We start from the raw sequence: 21,798 nt of genomic DNA, 5'->3' as shown, positions 1-21,798 counted from the left end.
CTCTCACAGACACCACAGTCATTTACGCCACAATGAAAGAATGAAACCATTAAACAAACATATGCTGCTGAATGTTCTCAAATGAGCAGTCGTGAGACCGTGTGTCGATTGTTGCTATATCACAGGCGGATGATGGCAAGATTGTTTATTTGAAAAGCAGAAGTGTACAAGAAGAGACAGAGACAATAAATAATGCAAAAGGCCAAAGGTCATTTTGTGTCCTACCGAATTGGGGGTAAATACGTGATGCAAAACCTCGATTTTGTTCACTTTTCCACTCACGAGAAGCAACATAAATACACACACACACATGGATGGCGTTTAGTTCTGGAATGGTCCTTTTCAGGCAGGAAGAGAACTTGAAGACACACAGTTATGAAATCGTTCAGACGTTAAAGAGGAAAATAAACATTTTTGGTCTCATGAACAACATGTTATTATGGAGAGACAAACACGGGTGCGCGTCCTTCTTTCTCCGTTTTGTAAGTGGCAGTTTGTTGGACCGCTGAAGGGAGAGGATTCTTACACAGCCTGCTGCCACACAATAATAAATCACACATTTAAAAAGACTCCATCAGTATAATAAGCCAAACAATGGGTGCAACTGGGGAGGAAATTACCTCCCGTAGAGTACGCTAAATGAAAGGTTACTTTAAGCCAATTTAAAAAAAAGAAGAAAAAAAGAATAGACTGAAGCTCTGATGTGATGATTGCACTTAATATCAGTGCAGATGCAATACAAGTTTGAGTCCATGAAGCTCTAAGTTAGTGTGTAGAAAGCATGAAGGCATTCCCTTACATTATAAGAGATATTACTAAACATGAAAAGGCAAGAACAGGTGTCATAGTACATCTAAATTCCTTGAGAAGAGGAGATTCTTCATATTCACCTCGTAAAAAAGGGTCAGCGGACTCGCGGACAAATGTCTGCGATATCCCCGTCCACCGCGTCTAACTATGAGCATTCCTACAATTAGTGTTTAGTCATGATTTGTTACCAACTGTGAGCCTCACACGTTTTCTCTACGAGCCGTTAATCTGTAATAACTTTAACCTCGGGTTAAAAAAAAAAACAACAACAACAAAAAAAAACAAAAAAACCTTAATCCACATACTCCCGAAAATATCAAAAGTAATATAAAATGAAACAAACAAGAGATAAGTAAACAAGCATTTCATATTTACACTACATACAAGTTACACAACTTCATCCATGGCAGTCATTTACGACGTGTCAGTCTCCTCCTCTCACCTCAAACACATCCACCGGTTTGAGAGTCTGTTTTCTGACTCAGCAGCCGTCCATCCCTGTGTGTGTGTGTGTGTGTGTGTGTGTAAGTGCGTGTATGGTAAGTGGGAGTCAAGAAGTCAGTCGATGAGCTTTTGAGACCATTAGAGTCACAGGATAAGAGAAAAGAGAGAGAGAGAGAGCGAGAAAGAGAGAGAGAGAGAGGAAAGATGTGGAGTCTGGCTCCCTCTGGTGGAAAGCCAGTGAAATGACATGAGATGAGGTTCACTGGAGCTCAGAGATTATCCCCTGGCTGGTACTGGGGCTCAGTGGCAGTGAAGTAGTCCTCCAAAAAGGCCTGCAGGTACTCAAAGGTTGGCCTCTCCTCGGGGTCCTTCTTCCAGCACTGCACCATGAGCTCGTGCAGGGACGGGGGGCAGTCCTGCGGGCACGGCATCCGGTACCCTCGCTCCACCTGTTCCAGTACCTCGCGGTTGTTCATGCCTGTACAGAGAAACACAGGACTCTAACTATTGCTAATGGAAAAGCAAAAAAAAAAAAATGCTGTGGAAAATCATTTATTCTGCCCCAAAAACACCAACGCAAAGTCTTTGTATGTAAAAACTGACTCATTCATGTGCATTGGAATGATAATAACTGAACGTTGGTCTTATGTATTAGTGTGTAATTCAAACAACATGCGTGTTTTGGATAAAACTTTTTTTCCCCACAGCGGATATTTTTCACAAAAAACAGGTTTCACCACGAACATTAATTATGGTTCCGCCCCCGGTTTGAAGAGAGTCAGAGTCGTGCTGTTGTCCAAGAGTCACACTGAAGACACTGTTTATATTCCGAAAAATGTGTTCTTTTAAAAAGACATACATGTCTTTCTGGATGTGTTCCAATAAAGTGATGAATAATTATACAGTGCGCTCATAGCTTTAGGAAAATAAAAAAAAAGTCCAGTAGTGGCCTCAGACTGCAGCACACTTTGGAGACATAAGTTAGCGGCTACATATTGCACCTTGTATTGTGAATTATACAACGCGCTGCTCTTTTTTTAGCGCACAGAAGCAGAGCTACGGTCCCAGAGGACTCAACCACTTGCACACACACACACACACCGACTTCACCAGACATACATAATCCACTGAGCCGAGCACTCACCTGGATAGGGCACTCTGCCCTTGGTCACCAGCTCTGTGAGCAGGATACCGAACGACCACACGTCCGACTTGATGGTGAACTTCCCGTACAGAGCGGCCTCAGGAGCGGTCCACTTTATGGGAAACTTAGCACCTAAAGGGAATTCAGAAGCAGCGACCTTAGAGTGAGTAGGTTCGGTGTTCTCTGTCGGGATTTATCCCTTTATTTGCAATTTCATTAGTGCGGCGACATGAGAAGCGATTCCGTTATCTCTCTCTCTCCAGCTCCATCTCCATTTGTCCACATTTAGACGCTCACAAACGAGTGACTCAACGTGTTGACGGAGTGACTAACAGAATCTGGAAGACGTCCCTCCTGACGCTCACGTCTGCCAACACAGACTCAGGAGAAGGATTTCTTGAATGACTCAGCCCGAGTGACACTTCCTTTCCAGCAAGATACACAGTGACAGATAGATGTCTGTGTATAAAAGTTAAGATTCATATTATAACACAAGCTCTGCTTTAAATCCTCCAAGTGCCCTTGTGTGGTATTGTGATATTCTGCTGCATGGACTTCTGTTTTCCACTGGTGTCACCAGGACACATTCCTGCTCAACTGTACTTGAGTGTGTGGGCATGATGTGTGTGTATGTGTTGGAAGTGACTTAACGGAGTTAGAAGTTATCTGCCAGCCCGACAACTTTTTCCCCTGACGGCGAGGTTTTTAGGAGACGCTGTGGCCGGAGGAACCGAGAGAGAAAACTACAGAAACATCTCAAGAGTTCAAGGCCAAACACCAGTTAAAGCTCCAGTGTGTAACTTCTGCTGCCAAAAACACTGCAACACTCTATATGATTCATTTATTTATCTTATTTCAAACATGATAATAAAAAGACGACGTGCAAAAAAAGAAGGAAAGACAAATAGAGAAGATTGTACATATAAAACATTGGATGTAAATTCATGGGGTCGATAATGGAGCAGGCAGAAGTAAGAACCTATTTCAAGGCCTACCCCACTTTGTTTTTTGATATTTATATCATAAACTGTTTTATTTTATATGAATACGTCATGTTAAATTTAGGAAAATAACACATGCATCCAAACAGGAACAAACAATTTATCTGACGCTCATGTCTACATCATCATATTTACATCCTGTCTTTGTTTAAATAAATGGGATTATTGCTCCACGTGATTTCATTTCATTGAAATTATTCCATAAATTGACACCTTTAGTTGCGAGACAATGACATTAAATCACAAATACATTTATTTATCATTCCATTTCCAAAACAGCCACTTTTATTTTGACAGTCTATGAAATATTGTAACAAAAACCATTATTGCGACGTAATTCTGGAATATTGTGATCACTGGCCACTCACTGGCTCCTCGTGACCAGAAAACACTGACCAACTGTTCTCTTCCCACATGTTTCAACACTCCCTCGCTCGTGTTTCAGAGAACAGGGGTTATTTCCTTAAACTAAAGCTCTTCTTCAACATTGGTTTGACCTCACTCACGTTTCAGAGTTTCAGAGTTTCAGAGCCTACCTTGTCTTGCAGTGTATTCGTTGTCCTCGATGAGCCTGGCCAAACCGAAGTCGGCGATCTTACACACCAGACCGTCTCCAACCAAGATGTTCGCGGAGCGCAGGTCTCTGTGGATGTAGTTCATCCTCTCAATGTACGCCATGCCTGCAGCCACCTACGAAAGAAAATAAGAAATAAATAGTTTCAGCACTGGACACTTTCACATGACTCACAGGAAATGTTTTCACATGGATTTACATTCCTTGTCTCTGCGTAGAAAAATGTCCTTGCAGAAAACGAACTAGAGCGTCAGAGACAGTAACTTAAAAAAAAACCAACAGGAAACAGTGACTCACAAACCGCAGAGATTCAGTCATAATACTGAACCACTATTCCTTGAAAATGTGCCGTCCTTTTGGTCTTCAGGCAATAACACACCACCCAGACTGGTAAACAACAAACGTTTACAGTCTGCTTAAACGTGAGGAGCCGCCTAATGAAAGTCACTGTCAACAGCTGGAGACGATTAAAGAAAATGATGCTCTCAGACAAAGGGAAGAAAACCTCCTCCACATCTGTCCGTCCGCGGCATTAAGATTTCTGATCGGTGTTATTGCGTCGTACCTGAGCTGCCATGTCCACCAGATTCGGCAGCTTGAGACCTCGTCCTTCCCCGTCTTTGAGGAAATCCAGCAAACTCCCTAAAAAAAAAAAACAAAAGCAGAAGAAGAGAAGACACAGATGCTGTTTCTGCTCGGATTTGAATAAACAGTGAAGCAACATGTTGGAGATAATGCGACATTAATTCTGGGATGCCTGCCACAAGTTACACATGGCTCAGGCTTTTACTTGTTAGTCGTTACTGTGGTAACCAAAAAGACCTCATCTCACGTTTCTTTCTAAACAAAATCCGCCCAGTAGAACCACAAGGACTGTCACGCGGACGAAAGACTGAGCACCGTGCTGTAAAGTAGGCCACGTAATGTCATGTCCATGCAGATGTTTAAATGATGCACTGCACACACGTGACGACGTACCTTTGCTCATGTACTCGGTGACGATATAGATGGGTTCCTCAGACACCACGGCGTAGAGCTGCACCAGTTTGTCGTGTCGGAGCTTCTTCATGATCTGAGCCTCCTCCAGGAAGGACTCGGGCGACATGGTGCCCGGCTTCAGAGTCTTCACTGCCACCTTGGTGGTGCCGTTCCACGTGCCTGACGGGGGAAAAAAACAGAAAGAGTTAGTTCATCCTTAACATAATCCATGTTTGTATCATTTATAACTTCATTTTACATAAATACAAAGTTTAAACTCATCTAAAGGCCAAAATCTAATCCTGGATCCAATCAGAAATCATGGAAACTGGAGAAAACCCTGATCCAAATCAAAATGGACACGGACATCATCACACAAGAGTCAAATCCAGCAAAAGCGAATCCAAAAAATCTAAAATGCAATCACTGCACACCCTGTGGGTAACATCCGCTGAGTGTTCGCTCTAAATGATCCAACACATACAGAATGTTTCCCAGCTCCGCTCACAGCTGTCCAGTTCTTCACTTGTGCCAAAAGAGATTGACACAAAAAAAACATAAAACAGTACACACCCATCCAGACTTCTCCAAACTGGCCGTTTCCCAGACGTTTGATGAGCTGCAGAGACTCTCGCGGGATCTCCCACACGTCTTTGGTTTTGACGGACAGGTCAGTCAAACGAGGCATGCCCTTGTGGCACGGCACAATCAGACGGCAGCAAAGCCCCGCAGCCCGAGCTGGAAGCACCGAAACATTACAGAAGCGTTCAGTCAATGAGCAGAGACACAGTGGATGTTCATGGAGATGTATGTGTCTTATCATAACCAGCTCACCAGAGTAGTGCTGTACGAGCTGCTGCAGCGTCTCAAACTGGGCTCTGGTGGTGATGTAGTAGCCTCCGCTGTCCAGCTTACGAATCTTATAGTGTTTGACGTGGTCGCCCTTGATGTCATCCCAGTCCTGGATGGAGAGGGAGTAGGCCCCTAAAACAGAGACGATGCAATGTTTAAAAAACATTTCATCGAAATAAAAACATCTAATAACACTAAACCACGTCGATTTAGATTAAAAAAGATAATCCAGAATATGGGCTGTGTGTCATAGTTTTTTAATGAGTTTATATAAATAGCAACATGTGCAAAAGATTCAGGGCAATGAATATGGGGCAACAGGAAAAGGTAATGACGCGACACTGGGTTGAATTTTAAAGCCGCACTATACATATGACGATTTCTTATAAATAAAACACACACTAACGCGCGTTTGTTCACACGTGTGTATAAAGTGTTAAAACATTCAAACGCGTCGGCGCGTAACACGCAAGCAAAGTCAGGATACCTTTGGTTGTTTCACTCTCACGGATGAGGAAAGTGCCCCTGGCGTTGCCGTTGGAGAGCAGCTGCCTCTCTGCATCCTTTCGACCCAATTTACCAAAATACCAGCTGTACAGGAACAAAACATGGGAGTCAAACTATGATGCATAATATTTGTTTTTTTGCTCGAAAAACACAAAACATAAATGGGCCCTCTTGCTGTACGTGCCGCCGCGCTCCGTTTAACCAAGGGCAGCGAGAGGAGCTCTCAAATATTTATGACACAATAATCTCTGCCGGTGAAGACACCATGTCTCTGAGGCCGCGTGCGACCACGAGCTCACATATAGAAGAGTTTTACTCACTCCTCAGCTTGGATCGAGTCCACTGGAGCTACGTAATTGCTGGGAATGTAACCGGTTCCACCTGTAGTGAGAGAACGAGCCTCCCACCAGTCGCCCTCACTGGACAGAGAGAAAGAAAGAGAGAGAGAGAGACGGAATAAATAGAGAAAATCAAGATTTTATGCATGACTAAACATTCAGATCGACTGGCTGTATCCTGTAATTATTTCGAAATGAAACCTTTAATAAGACACATCCCATATGCTCACGGTGGAAAGGCCCTTACTGAAAATGTGACAAATGAACCTTAGGGTCGAGCCGAGAGCGGATCACAGACTCATTTCCTCTCATCTGTGCCTGTGATGAAACGCCACTTCCCTTTCATGCGCAGCGCTCAGAAATTCGGGACAGATGAAAAAGAACTGGGGGAGGAAAAACCCTGAGCGACACCCACTCACGGTGTCGCGCAGATACCTTCACACTTACGTGCTGTTGAGGATCTGGAAGCGTTCTCCCTTTCTGAAGCTGAGGTCATCCTCAGTCCTGGCTTCGTAGTCGTAAAGAGCCACAAACAGAGTCACTCCTGCAGGAAAACAAAGAGTTACATGTTGTGGTTAGAGCCAGCGGACAGGAAGTATACAAATGGGATTTTCATGATGGCTTTGGAGTTGGGATTGATCATCTGTCCAACACATGGGCAATAAGAATGACTTCCATCCATTCTGCTGCGTTATTTTAGAAAATGTAAAGCCTTATGATGTTAATGCTTTCCATGTATGTACTTTAATGTATAAAATTAAGTTAAGACATTAGATCATCATCATTCAGTCAACCAAATGTTTCCTGCCCTTTTCCAACATTTCCAGGAACTCTTATTTACTCTTGGAAAAGAATTCTGTGTCAAATCAGGCTAAAGACATACGGGGGAGTGGAATAAGAAACTACACTACATCTCCAGTCCTGTAGGTGGCAGTAAGAAGAAGTTGAAGGCCAAACAAGCACGACGGCGTCATGAAATGTGCCTGACAAAATCAAAACATGGGTCGGAGACGCAACTGAGTTACACAGCTGCAAAATGTTTTCCACCAGTCAGCCAATTAGCGTTCTTCAGCACACAGCCCCGCCCCTCTAAATAGTAATCTGGTAATCTGAAAAGTCCCTAATCCCGAGAAGGTACTTCTTTGGGTGAAAATTTGGGGTGGAGGGAAAGTTTTTTCACAATCCCGAGTAAACATTTGAGTTTGTAAACCCTTACATAGGAGACTAATTTTTAAAGTCTAACTTATTTCTTAGACAGTTTGAGTTGCCATGGTTACTTGAGTTGTTATGGCAGCTGCTTTTCCTGCAATCTGGTGAAAACAGCCAAAAATGAACAGCAAAATTTGCTCTATGATGCAGACAAACGTCATTTTTAAGCAAACATTTGTACCCAGCAGCAGCTGACAAATACAAAACTGACTCATCCATTTGAAAATAAAGTTACAGTTTTATAGCCACAACAGTTTACTCATGGGAACTTCCCCAAGGCTTTTCTCCTTGGGATTAATAAAGAATTCCTGATTCTGATTTACTTCAAAATGATGTTTTTCCAATATAGAAGCTATTATCTCAATTTGTAATAATGTTTATGGCCTTGAGAATGTGGTGGTCATTATGTTTTCAGGCCTTTGAAGCTGCAAAACACTCACATTCTATCAATGTTTTAGCATCTTTTGGTCAAACTTAAATGTCCTTTGGTTTTTATGCACATTGGCATCTGTTTTCAGTGAGTAAAACAGACGTTTTTGATGCTCAACTGTCTTTAGCATGAGAGTCAGTGGAGACATTAACAGAGCAAAGGCATAGAGCCAAATCAAAGTTCATACTTCTCTAAAATATAATAATATATATATAATAATAATAATAATAAGGTGCCTCAGATTAATTAGTGCACTTACAGGATATAGTTCTCTTTGTTTTGTATACAAACCCTAAAAAAGTGAGCCCAGCACATTTCATGGTGCCCAGCAATGACCATGGAATCCTGCTTTAGGACGATGATGATGATGATGATAAGTGCACTCTGTCTCTCAGGCAGACCTGCTGTCGTCCTCACAGAAGGGTCGGATCAGGTCTCGGCTCAAATTCTGCCACAGTTAACTTTTATCTGAGGAGCCTTTTTAATCTCCACGTTGCCTTTTGCTGCCCGACTGGAGTCATTTTGTATTCCTACACACTGATGGTGCTGACTCAGTGTTTATCTGCGCTACAGAACAGGAAGAGGCTCAACATAGTCAGCACCAGAGATACTGTTCATTTATGCATCTTATGCATCTATGAAATCTTAAGTAAGTAACTTAAATATCAGAAACAGTTTGTTTTTTTTGGCACAAATCACCACAATGTCTGAACGTTCTGGTTGACAGATGTGCCTCACACTGTAGGACGCTGTGCTTTCCCCTGACTCGAAGCCAGTGGACATTTTATCTTGTGCAAAAAAAAAAAATGTATTTCATCACAGCACGTCTGCACAAACGAGTCAGGTATCGCAAGGTGATCATTTCAGTTTTTAAGGGGTGAATTTAATATCATCCAATGTCTCAAACACATTTATATTTAACGTGAAAACTCTCCAGCAGACAAACACAGACACTGGTTAGTCAACAGATTCACTTGGCATTAGCCGTTTATAGGATGTTGGAGAAGAGCCAGACAGTGAGTGGCCCAGAGATGTTTCCAACTGTGCAACATATCTGAAGTTTTACTCCTCTTTTACTGCCGTGTGTCTAAATTGACCCTATTTAACGACAGCTACATATTATGCCGTTACAGTGTCACCTTGTCTTGGAGGAGTGGACACACACACACTCCTCTGCTTCCGTGCCAAGGCTCAGACGGGAAAACAGATCTCGACCTCACCTGTTCCTCCCCGTGACCGAAGCGTCCCAGACTGCGAGGATGTGTGGACTCCTCCGAAGACGGTCACCCCCTGTGTGGCGCCGCTGTGGAAGTTGTTGTAGTTGGGGATGGTGGTGACACCGAAGCTGGGGTAGTGCTGCGGTGTGGGGTCGGACCCATAGCGGTATCCCGAGTTGTGCGAGAGGCTCGTCTCCCTGTCATCGGTGAGTTTTGCTGCTTCTTTATCCTTACATTGGACACAGCCCATTCTCTACTCTCTGCGGGGTGGAGAGAGGGAACACAGAGATGGAATTAGCACCCAAGTAAAGTCATAGCTCCAAAAGCCATTTCCATTGGGAAAATGATGATTCAATCTTCCATTATGTCACAGTTTCCAGACTGAAATTAGACACGATACTTCAAACCCCCATCACTAATTAATCAGAGGACATAATGTGACAAAGGTGCAGAGTAAAGCTAATGTAACCACTGACTAATATGTGTACACGGTGATGGATGCTGTGAGATAATGTGCAGAGTGAAGGCGGCGACCGAGCTGATCGCATAAAGAAGCCCCAGAAGTTGATTTATAACATCAGTGGACATTTTTCTCTGAGGTGTTAATGGTCTCAATTGCCAGTTTCAGGGCTGGATGGTGTCACTTTTGTAAATGACGCGGCCATTTGGAGGAAAATAGATGATTAAGTATGGTGCACATGTGTGGACACCAGTGAGAGTCTGACTGCAGGCGACACCTCTGAACTTCTCGTCGTAAAAAGGTCAACACGGCGCCGGTCAAACCACGATTTAAGGGGCTTCAAAATGGGAGTACAGAGATTTGATATGGATTTAAAACACTTTTTCAATACCAGGTGATACAGAGGATGTTCAGTTGATGAAAAAAGCTTTTAAGGTGCGACACCCAGCCCGAAGAATATGAAGCTTGCACTGAAATAATTAACTTTACTTTACTTTTCCATCTCCCTGCATAACCACACTGTACACCCAGCTATTGCATTTACAAGAGGCAGGCACTTTATTTTTGGTTGCTTATTAAAAAAAAGGAGCCACCCACTCGTCTATAGATTCAGTCAAAATGCACAGAAATGCTTCTCTGCCTTTACACAGACTCTCATGCAGAGGACTAATGGAGCATTTAGCCTCACTAAAGCGACGTTAAACCAGTTTGTGTGATGACTCTGCTCTGCCAATTAAGAAGAGCCTTAATGTCTTCAAAGTTAAACTCGTGTATATTTTTGGCTCACTGTTCTCCCTTTGAGTCCTGGAAGGAGCTGGCGTGGAGCAGGACTGAGGAGAGAGGCCCCCGACGACGCCATCACCTTTCATCAGCAGCATTAACAGACAGCTGTCTTCAGAAATTCTAATTGGAAACTTGTTGACAGAAACGGTGCTTGGGGGCGAAAAACACCAGCGCTGCGGCGGATGGGAGGATTGTAGCGCTATTAAACCAGCTAAAAGGCTGGGTTTAATTCATTATCACTGTACAGTTTTCTTGACCCACAGGTGGTGCCTCTTTGCTGTCGAGGGACATTCATGTAACAAGATTGATCTTGTTATGATAATGAGTGTGCCAGTGAGACGAGAAGATATTCAGAGTTTCAATTCATTTGATTAAGGGCTGAAACAACTGTTCACAGATCAGTCAATCTATTAAACCAATCAAAAATGGTATCTTTACCAGAAGATAGAAGTTGCTTAGATGTGGGTCTGTACAGGGTGTTTCTTTTCTCTAATAAATAAAGTAATGGACTGAATGATGACTTAAACATTTTAAGCCCTAACGCCATTCACTTAAAATGTGAATTGACCATTTACAGGTAACCTTGAAGGAGACAAAGTCATTATGTGCCAACCATGCCTTTGAAATGTCCTCTTAGTCGGAGACAGGTCTCGAAGGAGCCAAACGATCAAAGGCAAACGACACAGTAAACCGAATTCCTTCAGGCCTCTATTACGTTTACAAGCAAGAAACGCTAACATCAGAAACAAGTGTAAACAGATGTGTCGCCCGTTGCACACGGCACCATTGCTACAGGACACAAAAACCCAATTAGGCCATTTTTAGGAACTGCACCACTGCTCTTGGTCAGCACTCGCGTCGTATGTCCAGTTCTTGTCAGACGACAGAAAATATAAGGCAGGAAAAAATATCTAGGAAGAAAACACGTGGTCCTTGTGGGTTCTGTCTGGTGGCCCTGTGATGGACCCACTGCTGGGATTAGCCCAAGACCCTACCCTCAAAGAATTTTCTTCAAAAACAACAGCGGGACGTCAGATGGATTTTTACTGTTTTAGTCTTTTTCCATTCATAAAAAGGTTTAAAAACACAGTTCACTCTGGATGAGAAAATATTTATTATCTGACACAAGTGCAATCATTATTTATAGACTGATTATTAACATGTCTGTCCTGTAATGTACCATATATTTGATATTCTGTACATGTCCATAGGAGGCAATGTGAAAAATCAAATATGCACAGCATATTCAGCAGCCCAATACATTATTTAATCCACACCAAACTAACTAAGATGAGATCCACAGCGGAGGACCGACCTCTGTGATTCAATTCCGCCAATAAATACCATAAAATACCTAGAAGGAGAAAAAAGCCCAGTGGCACCATTACAGTAAAAGCCTCAACAAAAGCTGAGACCACAACCTGGAGCAGGAAGAGCGAAGCTTCTCTAAAAGAAATGACTTTTATATTTACATCTACCATCTTTTTGTGACCACTTTAAACATACACAAAAAAGAAAAATATGCAAATCACAATTTTGATACATGGCTGTTTCTGTCATATATTAAAGGCATCACTATGGAATCTGGAATTACACCTGACACATTATAGATCATTTATTGATTAAACAGTTAATCAAATTGGCTCCAGCTCCCACCGCAGACCTTACACGATAAACAGTATTGACAATGGAAGGTTAAACAAAACATACACATGTATAAATATGGACTAAACTTACAAATATTAAGTGGATTTTGTTCATTGTAGAATTTCTCTCTAACTGCCACCAAATGATGTCTTAATTCTGTGGGGATTATAAAAATCGACCTGTTTTTCATGTAAAATGGACGAGGAAACCACAGAATTCAGCCTATAACCTTGTTATTGTTTTTATATAAATGGTTTCTCTTTGATATCTACATATTTTTCAAATTGCTGCAAAGGTGCAAGAGAATTTGAGAGAAAAGAAACATCTCCAATACTATGCAACGCAACAAGAAATTCATCAGCATTTGTCACTGGCTTTCAGATCAGACTTGTCTTCTGGGATTAAATTACACTTACACAAACTCTAGGGATCGTGTAAAAATGTCGAGACAGAGTTTCCCTGCATTTCATCATTTTAGACACAGAGATGTGGGTCTGAGTCTTCTAATCCTTGCAAACCTGTGGCACAACTACAGCACAGTGACGTGGCTGCTAGAGACATTTTGAACATCATACCCAAACGAAAGAAGATGCATAGTAGCCACTTGATGTGTCAAAACTAACTAGGGCTGGGTATTCCTTCCATCCATCCATTTTCTACTGCTTTATCCTGTCACAGGGGGGCGCTGTGCCAATCTCAGCTAACATAACTCATAATTTAGAGTGTCCAATTTACTTAATCCCCATATTGCATGTTTTTGGACCGTGGGAGGAAGCCGGAGAACCCCCACACACAGGTTCGAGCCCCAATCATTTAATAAAACTGGTAAATCCAGATAATTATTGATACCATATATAAAAATTGGAATCAACATTCAGCCCTAGTTGTGTGTGTGTGAACAGCCCAAGGCAGAGATGACGGGAAAGTGTGGTCAGACTCGATGAGCACAGCCATCATCATCATCCTGAAACTCCACATCTTGACTGGCTCAAGATGTGTCTGAAATTGGACTTTGATGTCGGGCCAAATGTGCTGCATTTGATTTCCCAAAGCTGCAGCAGAGGCCATTCCCACCAGGAAGTGAAGAAGCCCGTGCTATCTAAAAGAAAGAAGCAGCAGGACAGAGTCAGCGCTAACCCATTAGTCACAACTGTCAGCCTCAACTGGAAATTAATTTAGTGAAATGAAGGCCTTTATACTGATGCTGTGTGTGTGTGTGTGTGTGCATGAGTGTTAATCATCTATAATAACACACACACACAGAGCTGGGAGCCACAATTAGATACTCAGCCATTTATAGTCAAGTTAACTAACTAAATTAAAAGGACAGACATGTCAGGGTCACACAGCGGCACTGATGGATTAACCAGGAGACCGTCAATGAGGCCTGGGAAACGGACATGATGTGCAGTCTGATGTCGTGCGACAGATAATAACAAGTGTGAATTAATTCAATTGAAAGCACTGATTTAAATTGACTGTGGAGCTTGAAAAATCCATTTAATTTATCAACCGGAAATCCAGCACCAATCCATCCACCAATATTGGACATTTTATACAATATCTACTGAGTAACAACTAAAAAATGACATGTTTTCAAAAATAACATGTTATTATCGATTCATCTGTCAATCGCTGTATTCCAAAGATGGGTCCTGTAATCTTAAATAATAATATTAAAAGTCAAAAATGCTAAGTTTACTCTCAAAAATGACTTTAAAAATAAAACGCGGAACAATGAAACGAAGTGCAGTTCAATATTAAACATTAACACTAAATGGTAACCAACTGATCTCATATCATTTGCGTTCTTGAAGAGTGTGCTTAAGGGTCCAGTGTGACATTTATGAGGGTTTACGAGCAGAAATGTATTAAATACGACCTGTAAGTATGTTTGCATAAGCGTCTCGCATCAATTTTTGCGCCTCGCATCGTGACACAGAAACTAACAATACAAGCGAACGGTGTTGTTCACGTGAACGTGATGCATAGACCAACAGAAAAGGAAGATGAAATTGCAGAGAGAGTGGAAGAGCAACGGATATTTACATCCTTTTCTGTCACGCAGGGGCCACCGTAGTTCCCCGATGTGCTTGGGGAAAGGTAGGGGTGGGAGCAGGACACTCAGACACAGAACCGGTTATTATTTCTGTCTTTGTCTTCATTATTCAACCCTGTGGAACGCATAAATCACTCCGTTTGCGATTCAAGACAAGGCCAGCCTGTTTAAATTGAAGTGGTTGGGTCCCTTAACACTCAGATCATTGACAGGCCACAATACAAGGTCAACCAACCCACAGCCATCCCACTGAAGCCGTACTCGCGATGACCCAACACAACTATGAAATAAAACTATTATCAATGACGCGAACCACCGAGGATCTTCCCCGATTGTCTGCCGTTTAGATTCATATAAACGTCAGCGCTGTGTTTACTGGAGCAGCTCGGACAGCAATCCTCCTTATGGCTGTCGTTCTCTGAATAGTTACAATATTTTGCTTGTGTTGAATAACGGAGTTCATTCAGCGTCTCAACAACAAGACAATGGCCACATTTCACTCGGCTGCAAAGATTATCTGCACAATGAGACGCAGTGTTGAGGCTTTCAAAGCGTTGTTCAAGTAGTGAATGAACACAGCTCGTTATAAAACCCACAGCTGAGCGTCATACAGTATGTATGTGTGGGTTTAAGCCTTACTGGGCATCAGTGCCACAATGTTCACTGTTAAGTAAGTTGAGACATGTTGTTAAGTCACTGAGACTATTGTAAACTTGAGATGTGTGCCTACTCTTTGGACATTGTTTAAATGGTATAAAAATCGCAAATAAGAGAAACCTAATTTGGGGTTTTTTTTCTCAGTCTGCACTGACAAACCTAAATGAGTCTTTCCATGTCCAGTGCCAGTGAAGGGTAATGGTCAGTGTAAGAATCCACTGGAAATGTTGATGCTGTGGGTCGACAGAAATGTGAGTTGGAAGATTTCTGGTCGAAGTGAACAACATTTTGGATGACAGAAAGTGCAAACTGAGGCATGGGCCGTAAGAGCGACGTGTAAGGCTGCAGTTACGGCAGTTACTGCAGTTAAGGTGTGTTTGCACCGAGTGGAACGGTTTGGTATGGTACATCTTTTTTTTGTGTGTTTCCATTAGGAATAGTACCAAAATAACGCACACCCTCCCCTTGAAATACCAGTGTAATGGTATGGTACAGTCCAGGTGGAGCTTGACCACAACAGTCAGCTGATTGGGCGACAGAAAAGCATCCCTCCATTGCGACCGGTGTTTCTTCAACGCCAACAGTCGGTTCTCATACAAAGTTTGATGTCTTGTTTTCCACTATGGTCCAGGCTTGTCCCGCCTCGCCTTGGCACGGCACGACATGGCACGGCACGGCACAATTTGGGTTGCATCTCCACTACAAACAAAGTACCTACTCAATGTCGGCGGAGTCATCACTGTAACCGAATCACTAGAATCAGTTAATTAAAAATAACTGGTTCAGTACTTCCTCCATACATCAGGCTCCTCTGTCAAATATTGCGATTTTAGACATTTCCCTGGCAGTTGTTGGAGACTAACACACATTTTCAGGATGGTTAAGTAGTTTTAACTGATCTACAGTTCGGCACTGTTCAGGTGGAACCTCACCAGAGCAGGTACTAAAAAAAAGTACCTGGTACCAGGTACTATGCTAGCGGAAACACAACTTAAGCGTAGAGCCGGTGGAAACACGGCAAAACAGCCACAAATCAAGCTGGAAAAAAAAGAAGCCGCTGGATGTCCTTTACGTTGTTGTCTGTCGTGTGGCGTTCAATGTCGTTGTTTGTTGACAACAACACCGGGCACAGCGCACACCCCACCTACCAAGTAAACATACTGTTCTCAGCCCGATCGAGGGCTTTGCCGTACCGGACTGTACCATGTTATGTTTTCAGTGTCTTTTGTTAGTTTGTGGAACTTAATGAGATGCTGGACTAAGGACGATCACCAAGACTTTTTTCCCCCCAGGGCGCACTAGAGGCGAACTTAACAAGATGACGACAGAGAAGCGACATCAAGCAGCGTTTGTATACATCAAACATGGCTGCCACTAAAGAGCAGCTGCCATTGTAAGTGACCTTCTCTGTGGAGCTCCCTCGGGCAGAAGTCGCGAGAAGCCACAGCCTACTACACAGCCATCACTCCTGGAAAAAAAACTACAACACACAAGTCTGTCCTGCATTTTAATCTACGTCCATTTGTCACGCCTCTTGAAAGTGAGGAGATGACTACACTAGAAGCATCTATTTAATTTAGTGAGTGCAAGACTGTAGGTTAATTATGAAACACAATATTCATCAATTACTCAATAAATAATGCAGAGATAACAAATGAATCAGGCATAGATAGATGGCAAAAATACTTCACTTGTTTTATACAATAAACAAACACCTGATAATAGCAACTTGGGCTTAAGTCTAAAAAACAAAAGGTAGAAAGGAAACAAAGCTGCCACTGTGCGTCTTGTTTTGTTTGACGTCCAAAACCAAAAGATATATTCTGTTTATGATAATGTTAAAGAAAGAAGCAGCACATATTGCATTTATGAACCTGGAGCTATCAAATACTTCACAGTTGCTCCTCAGAAATGACTTAAAAAGGATCTTCTGGAAATCTTGTATATCAGCACATTTCACTGTAGCTTCAGCTTTACGTGTAACCCACACCTTTGACATGCTGTGTATGGAAAAACCGTCGTGCTGACTTCACAAGCGGCAGCTTCTGTGCCACCACAGTGCATGTAGATTCTACTGTATGGACGTGCGAGTGCCTGGAGGTAAATGTACATGGTCCATAAAACATATATATGCGAGTCCTTTCATTTACAATTGATAAATATCACGCACAACAATTGTGCAGTCATTCATGAGTGCTCGGAGCTGCAGGGTGCCGCTTGTGCGTGTATTTACACACCAACACACAACTACAACACATGTACAGAGCTGAGGTTAGCTCCCAGCCACACACACACACACACACAGGTTTGTGCAGCTATTCTTCTTAGGACACGGCATTGAATTCCGTAGACAAAGTAATGATCCCTAACCTTGACCATAACCACTCCATGCTTGACTCTAACCACAATCGAAATATGAGCCCTAAATTTAATCAGTTCATCAGCACATGAACACACACATACCCCCACACACAGGTCCGCACACCTATCCTTTTAAGGCATTTTAAAGACTTCCATTCATTTGGACAGCCTAAACAAAGTGATATCCCTAACCTAAACCATCCCCAGTTAATGACTACATACACATACACAAGTGTGCACAGCGATTCATTTTTAGAAAACAGTGCTATATATATATATATATATATACATATATATATATAGTACATATCCAGCACTTTAAATCCATATATCTATCCACTTTACCATCTCTGCTATCACTTCCAGGGCAAAGCCTCCAAGGGAACGTCACATTGAGGACATCAATATTCAGTACTACAAGTTAGCCAGTGTGTTGTCCCCTGTTTTTGTCGTCATCCACCAGTGGATCACAACCACTCATTGCCATTTTCGGTGCACCCTTCCGCTGAAGCTCTCCACGTCAACCATCCATGCGCAGGAGAACCAAGGCAGACACAAATTCCCATAATACCGCGCTTCATCTACAGTAGATGTCATCCAACTAGCTCTTTTGTTTTTGTTTTGAATGAGAGACTCCTGGCAGCAGAAATCACATAGTGTGCATTTAAACCCTCACAGTGTCAACATGTCACAACAATGGCCTTGAGACTAAATTTATACTCACAGCCTAATTAAGATACATACACACACTTGCCTTTTCATTCTTGTGAGGACATTAATAGACATTAGAGCATTCTCTATTCCCTTAACCAGAACTTAATTAGCTCTACATGCCTTACCCTCACCTCTAAACTAACCCTTACCTTGACCAGAGCCTCAGAAATTAGCTTCCGTCTCATTAGGTCAAGGTTTTAATCCAAGTAAGGACAAGTGTGGATAAAAATGTGTTTACACCAGAAAAAGGAGGTGACAAAGAGGTGAGTACACACACACAGGTTTGTGTAGCTGTTCTTCTGCATTGACTTCCATTAATTGGGACAACCTAAAGGGTTTTCTCTTAACTTAACCACAACCACTTAATGCCTAACTCTAATCCTAACCTACCCACAATCGAAACCTTAGCCCTATACTTCCTCACAAATGAGGCTCTGCCTTATTGGGACCAGGTTTTGCTCTCCGTGAGGACTACTGGTCCACACACACGTTTGTGTAGCTGTACTTCTGCATTGACTTCCATTAATCAGGACAGCCTAAAGGGTTTTCTCTATCCTTAACCATTACCACCTAATCCTAACCTAACCACATTTGAAATCTTAGCCCTAAACTTCCTCTGAAACTAGGTTCTGCCTAATGAGGACCAGATTATGGTCTCCATGAGGACTACTGGTCCTGACAAGGTCAGTGTTAATGCCAGAAAAGGTCCTAAAGAGACAACAAATACAAGTGCCCACACACGTTTGTGTAGCTGTTCTTCTGCATTGACTTCCATTAATCAGGACAGCCTAAAGGGTTTTCTCTAACCTTAACCATTACCACCTAATCCTAACCTAACCACATTTGAAATCTCAGCCCTAAACTTCCTCTGAAACTAGGTTCTGCCTAATGAGGACCAGATTATGGTCTCCATGAGGACTACTGGTCCTGACAAGGTCAGTGTTTATGCCAGAAAACACACAGTGTCTGTGTATCTGTGTAGAGGATGACGGCTGCTCCTCCAGACACATTAGATAACATTAGCATTCATCTGATTTGATATTTCACAGCGTGACAGTGTGATTTCCTCGGAGTATGTGGCAGTTTGTGGATTATTTGGGAATAAATCAATAGACGACTGGCTGCAGGCCTGTGTGTGTGTGTGTGTGTGTGGTGTATGGCTTCAGTGGTCAGCTCTGCTCTGCAGCGCGTCCATCCCTGCTGCTGCTGCTGCAACACTACAAGCCCCCACTCCACAATCACAGCACCGCAAAACACACCATCCACGCAATTACACACCCATTCCGTGTAAGCCCACCTTCTGGGGACACGGGCAAAACAGGACGTTGCACGAGCGGGTCCCCACAAAGACCATAGGCGTGAACACCCTACATTTCCCTGTGTTATTTATCTGCTCTGTTCTCCCGAGAGAAATTCATCTGGCAGCGGAAAGCGGGGGACGAGGCGGTGCAGCGACTGAGATTCAACACAAGGTTAGGGAGGGGGAAAAAAACAACTTACCGCAGAAAAATCACGTTAATCCATCGGAGTTTCCAGCGAGAGTTGCGTAGATGTGGAACCCGCCGATGTGTTTGACTTTCTGTCTGTGTTTTTCCTTCGCATTGACGCGGAATAGCGGAGGGAGACCCGTCCCTGCCGATTCAAGAAGTCCTGTCGCCGCCGTGCGTACAGATGATGACGACGGCGGCTCGTGACAAGCTCGCGACCGTGGCACAAAGCACTTCCGGTCAAGAATTTCACATCAAAAGTCTTTCTTTCTTTCTTTCTTTCATACATCTTTTGTATAAGTGCATTTAATTTGTTTGTAACAAATGTGAGTTATAGTAATTAAACGTGATTTAAAAAAAAAATACACAAAAAAGACAAAGAAAATTTAGTACAATGCAGGGAGAGGTAGACAGTCTATTGTTCTTGCAAACTAATATGCCCAGATTAGAAAACAAAAAAGAAATAAATGACAACAATAATAATAATATCATCATAAAATACATTTAAAATAGAGTCTAGATGTTATATATACATATATATGTATATATATATATATATACATATATATATATATATATATATATATACCTCATACACTGTATATATAATTCACACAGTATGTGTATATCAGTATCAGTATATCTCCAGTATGTGTACATACAATACATGTGCACGTGTTTATTCATGATTTAACTTCTTCTAATACTCATGGAAGAATTCATAATTGCAAGTATTTAACTAACTTTATTGTCATTGTGGCCATGTGAAAACATGAATAAAAGAACACACTGAATAAATAACTATAAAGAATATGCATGGAAATAAATTTAAAAATCAGTAAAAAAAAACTATTGCACTGATTCAGAAGAATTGAAAAGAGCCAACCACAGTTAATTTTAGTAACTTAATCTATATACTAATACGATTTGTAGCAATTTTCTAACTTTTATTTTGGTTTTATTTTGAAGTGAAAATGCGCTTAGTTTTCCGGTTGACGCGTGTTGGTCTTGACGCAGATGTTGTTGCGTATGGCTGATGCAGATCCACATCGACCAAAACCAATGATTGACATCGTTTACCGCCAACCAGAAATTACAATGTAGCAGCAGGACACCGCCTCGTCTGTGTAGTGACTGAAAAACAGGCCACGGTGGGAAAACGCTCTGTTTTTGTTCAAGTCAAGCAGAATTCACTTTGCCTCATTCTTTTTACATTTAAAAAAAAAAAACTGTTTTTATTTGCTTTCTATTTCATACTCAGATCTGCAGCTTTTGTTCTAAGAGCAAAAAGAGGCAGCAGCTGATTTCTATGATTGCCTGAAGGGCTTTAGTAAATGGAATAACCTGCTGGTTTGATTTGATTTTCATCACAGACAGACGCACGTGCTCTGGTGTTTAAAAGACATGAAGATGACAGAAGCTGAAACTATTTGTTTCCATCTATATTGCGGCGTTTACGTCTTTCAGCTGAAGCTCAGACTGAGACAGAAACATGTCAACAAATGTCAAATGTCCACTGAGAGGAAAGAGTGATGTAAACAGCCTTCACGGATTGTAGAATAGAACAGAATAGGAACATGTTCTTTAGTCTCACCATCAGGTATGTACAACAACACGTTCAAGGACAATAAATATAAAACAAAAATGATTCACTTTTCTGTTTGTAAACACAGTTTCAAAGTACACAAATAAAATCTGTTTTCCTTTTTTTTTAAAAATATGATATTATAGCAGTCTCGGCCCAAACCTTTAGGGAAAATTCAGAATTTGCTAGATGTGATTTCCTATATTGTGGTGAATTATCTTAAATTTGTTCGGATTGAGCCTTTTGCTTTTTGACATTTTGAGGTAGTGACTTGGGCTTGGGCGTCAGGGCTAATCCTTCCATACGAGAGCACGGCGAGGTGTCTAGTTGATGCGCATGCCTCAGACACTGGAAGGAAATCAGAATTTTTCTTGTATTATTCATTCATTCCTTCATCATGTCACTTGTTTAAGTTATTTAATATGTTTAAAAAACAAACACTCGATTGGGGGCCCCAAGCAGCTGCTTAGTTCACTTATCCCTTGGGCTGGCCCTGTATTAAAGGGTTAAATTTTTGACCTACGCTAAATTGATTTCAATT

General features: G+C 42.0%; 1 protein-coding gene across 1 annotated transcript; it reads right to left on the bottom strand.

Moving 5' to 3' along the window:
• Window positions 1–104: 104 nt before the first annotated feature.
• fyna (FYN proto-oncogene, Src family tyrosine kinase a) lies at window positions 105–19,864 on the bottom strand. Its single transcript, XM_058615930.1, has 12 exons — window positions 19,686–19,864; window positions 9,508–9,764; window positions 7,096–7,192; window positions 6,631–6,729; window positions 6,291–6,394; window positions 5,786–5,935; window positions 5,525–5,689; window positions 4,952–5,131; window positions 4,539–4,615; window positions 3,936–4,089; window positions 2,399–2,530; window positions 105–1,732 (listed from the first exon to the last, which is right to left on the bottom strand). The coding sequence occupies exons 2-12, from the start codon at window positions 9,752–9,754 to the stop codon at window positions 1,524–1,526; spliced, it is 1,614 nt and encodes a 537-aa protein (XP_058471913.1). The 5' UTR covers window positions 9,755–9,764; window positions 19,686–19,864; the 3' UTR covers window positions 105–1,523.
• Between the last annotated feature and the right edge of the window lie 1,934 nt (window positions 19,865–21,798).

This window comes from Solea solea, chromosome 18 (genome assembly GCF_958295425.1).
Source record: "Solea solea chromosome 18, fSolSol10.1, whole genome shotgun sequence".
Taxonomy (NCBI): domain Eukaryota; kingdom Metazoa; phylum Chordata; class Actinopteri; order Pleuronectiformes; family Soleidae; genus Solea; species Solea solea.
This window is presented reverse-complemented; position numbering and strand designations above follow the sequence as displayed.

What these genes read in the sequence shown, in the direction of transcription:
- fyna (XM_058615930.1), bottom strand. Translation starts at nt 9,754, where the DNA reads ATGGGCTGTGTCCAATGTAAGGATAAAGAAGCAGCAAAACTCACCGAT. An exon ending in GCTCGTACAGCACTACTCTG is followed by an intron (nt 5,690 to 5,785) that starts GTGAGCTGGTTA and finishes CGGTGCTTCCAG; the next exon opens with CTCGGGCTGCGGGGCTTTGC. An exon ending in GGGCAGAGTGCCCTATCCAG is followed by an intron (nt 1,733 to 2,398) that starts GTGAGTGCTCGG and finishes TTCTCTGTACAG; the next exon opens with GCATGAACAACCGCGAGGTA.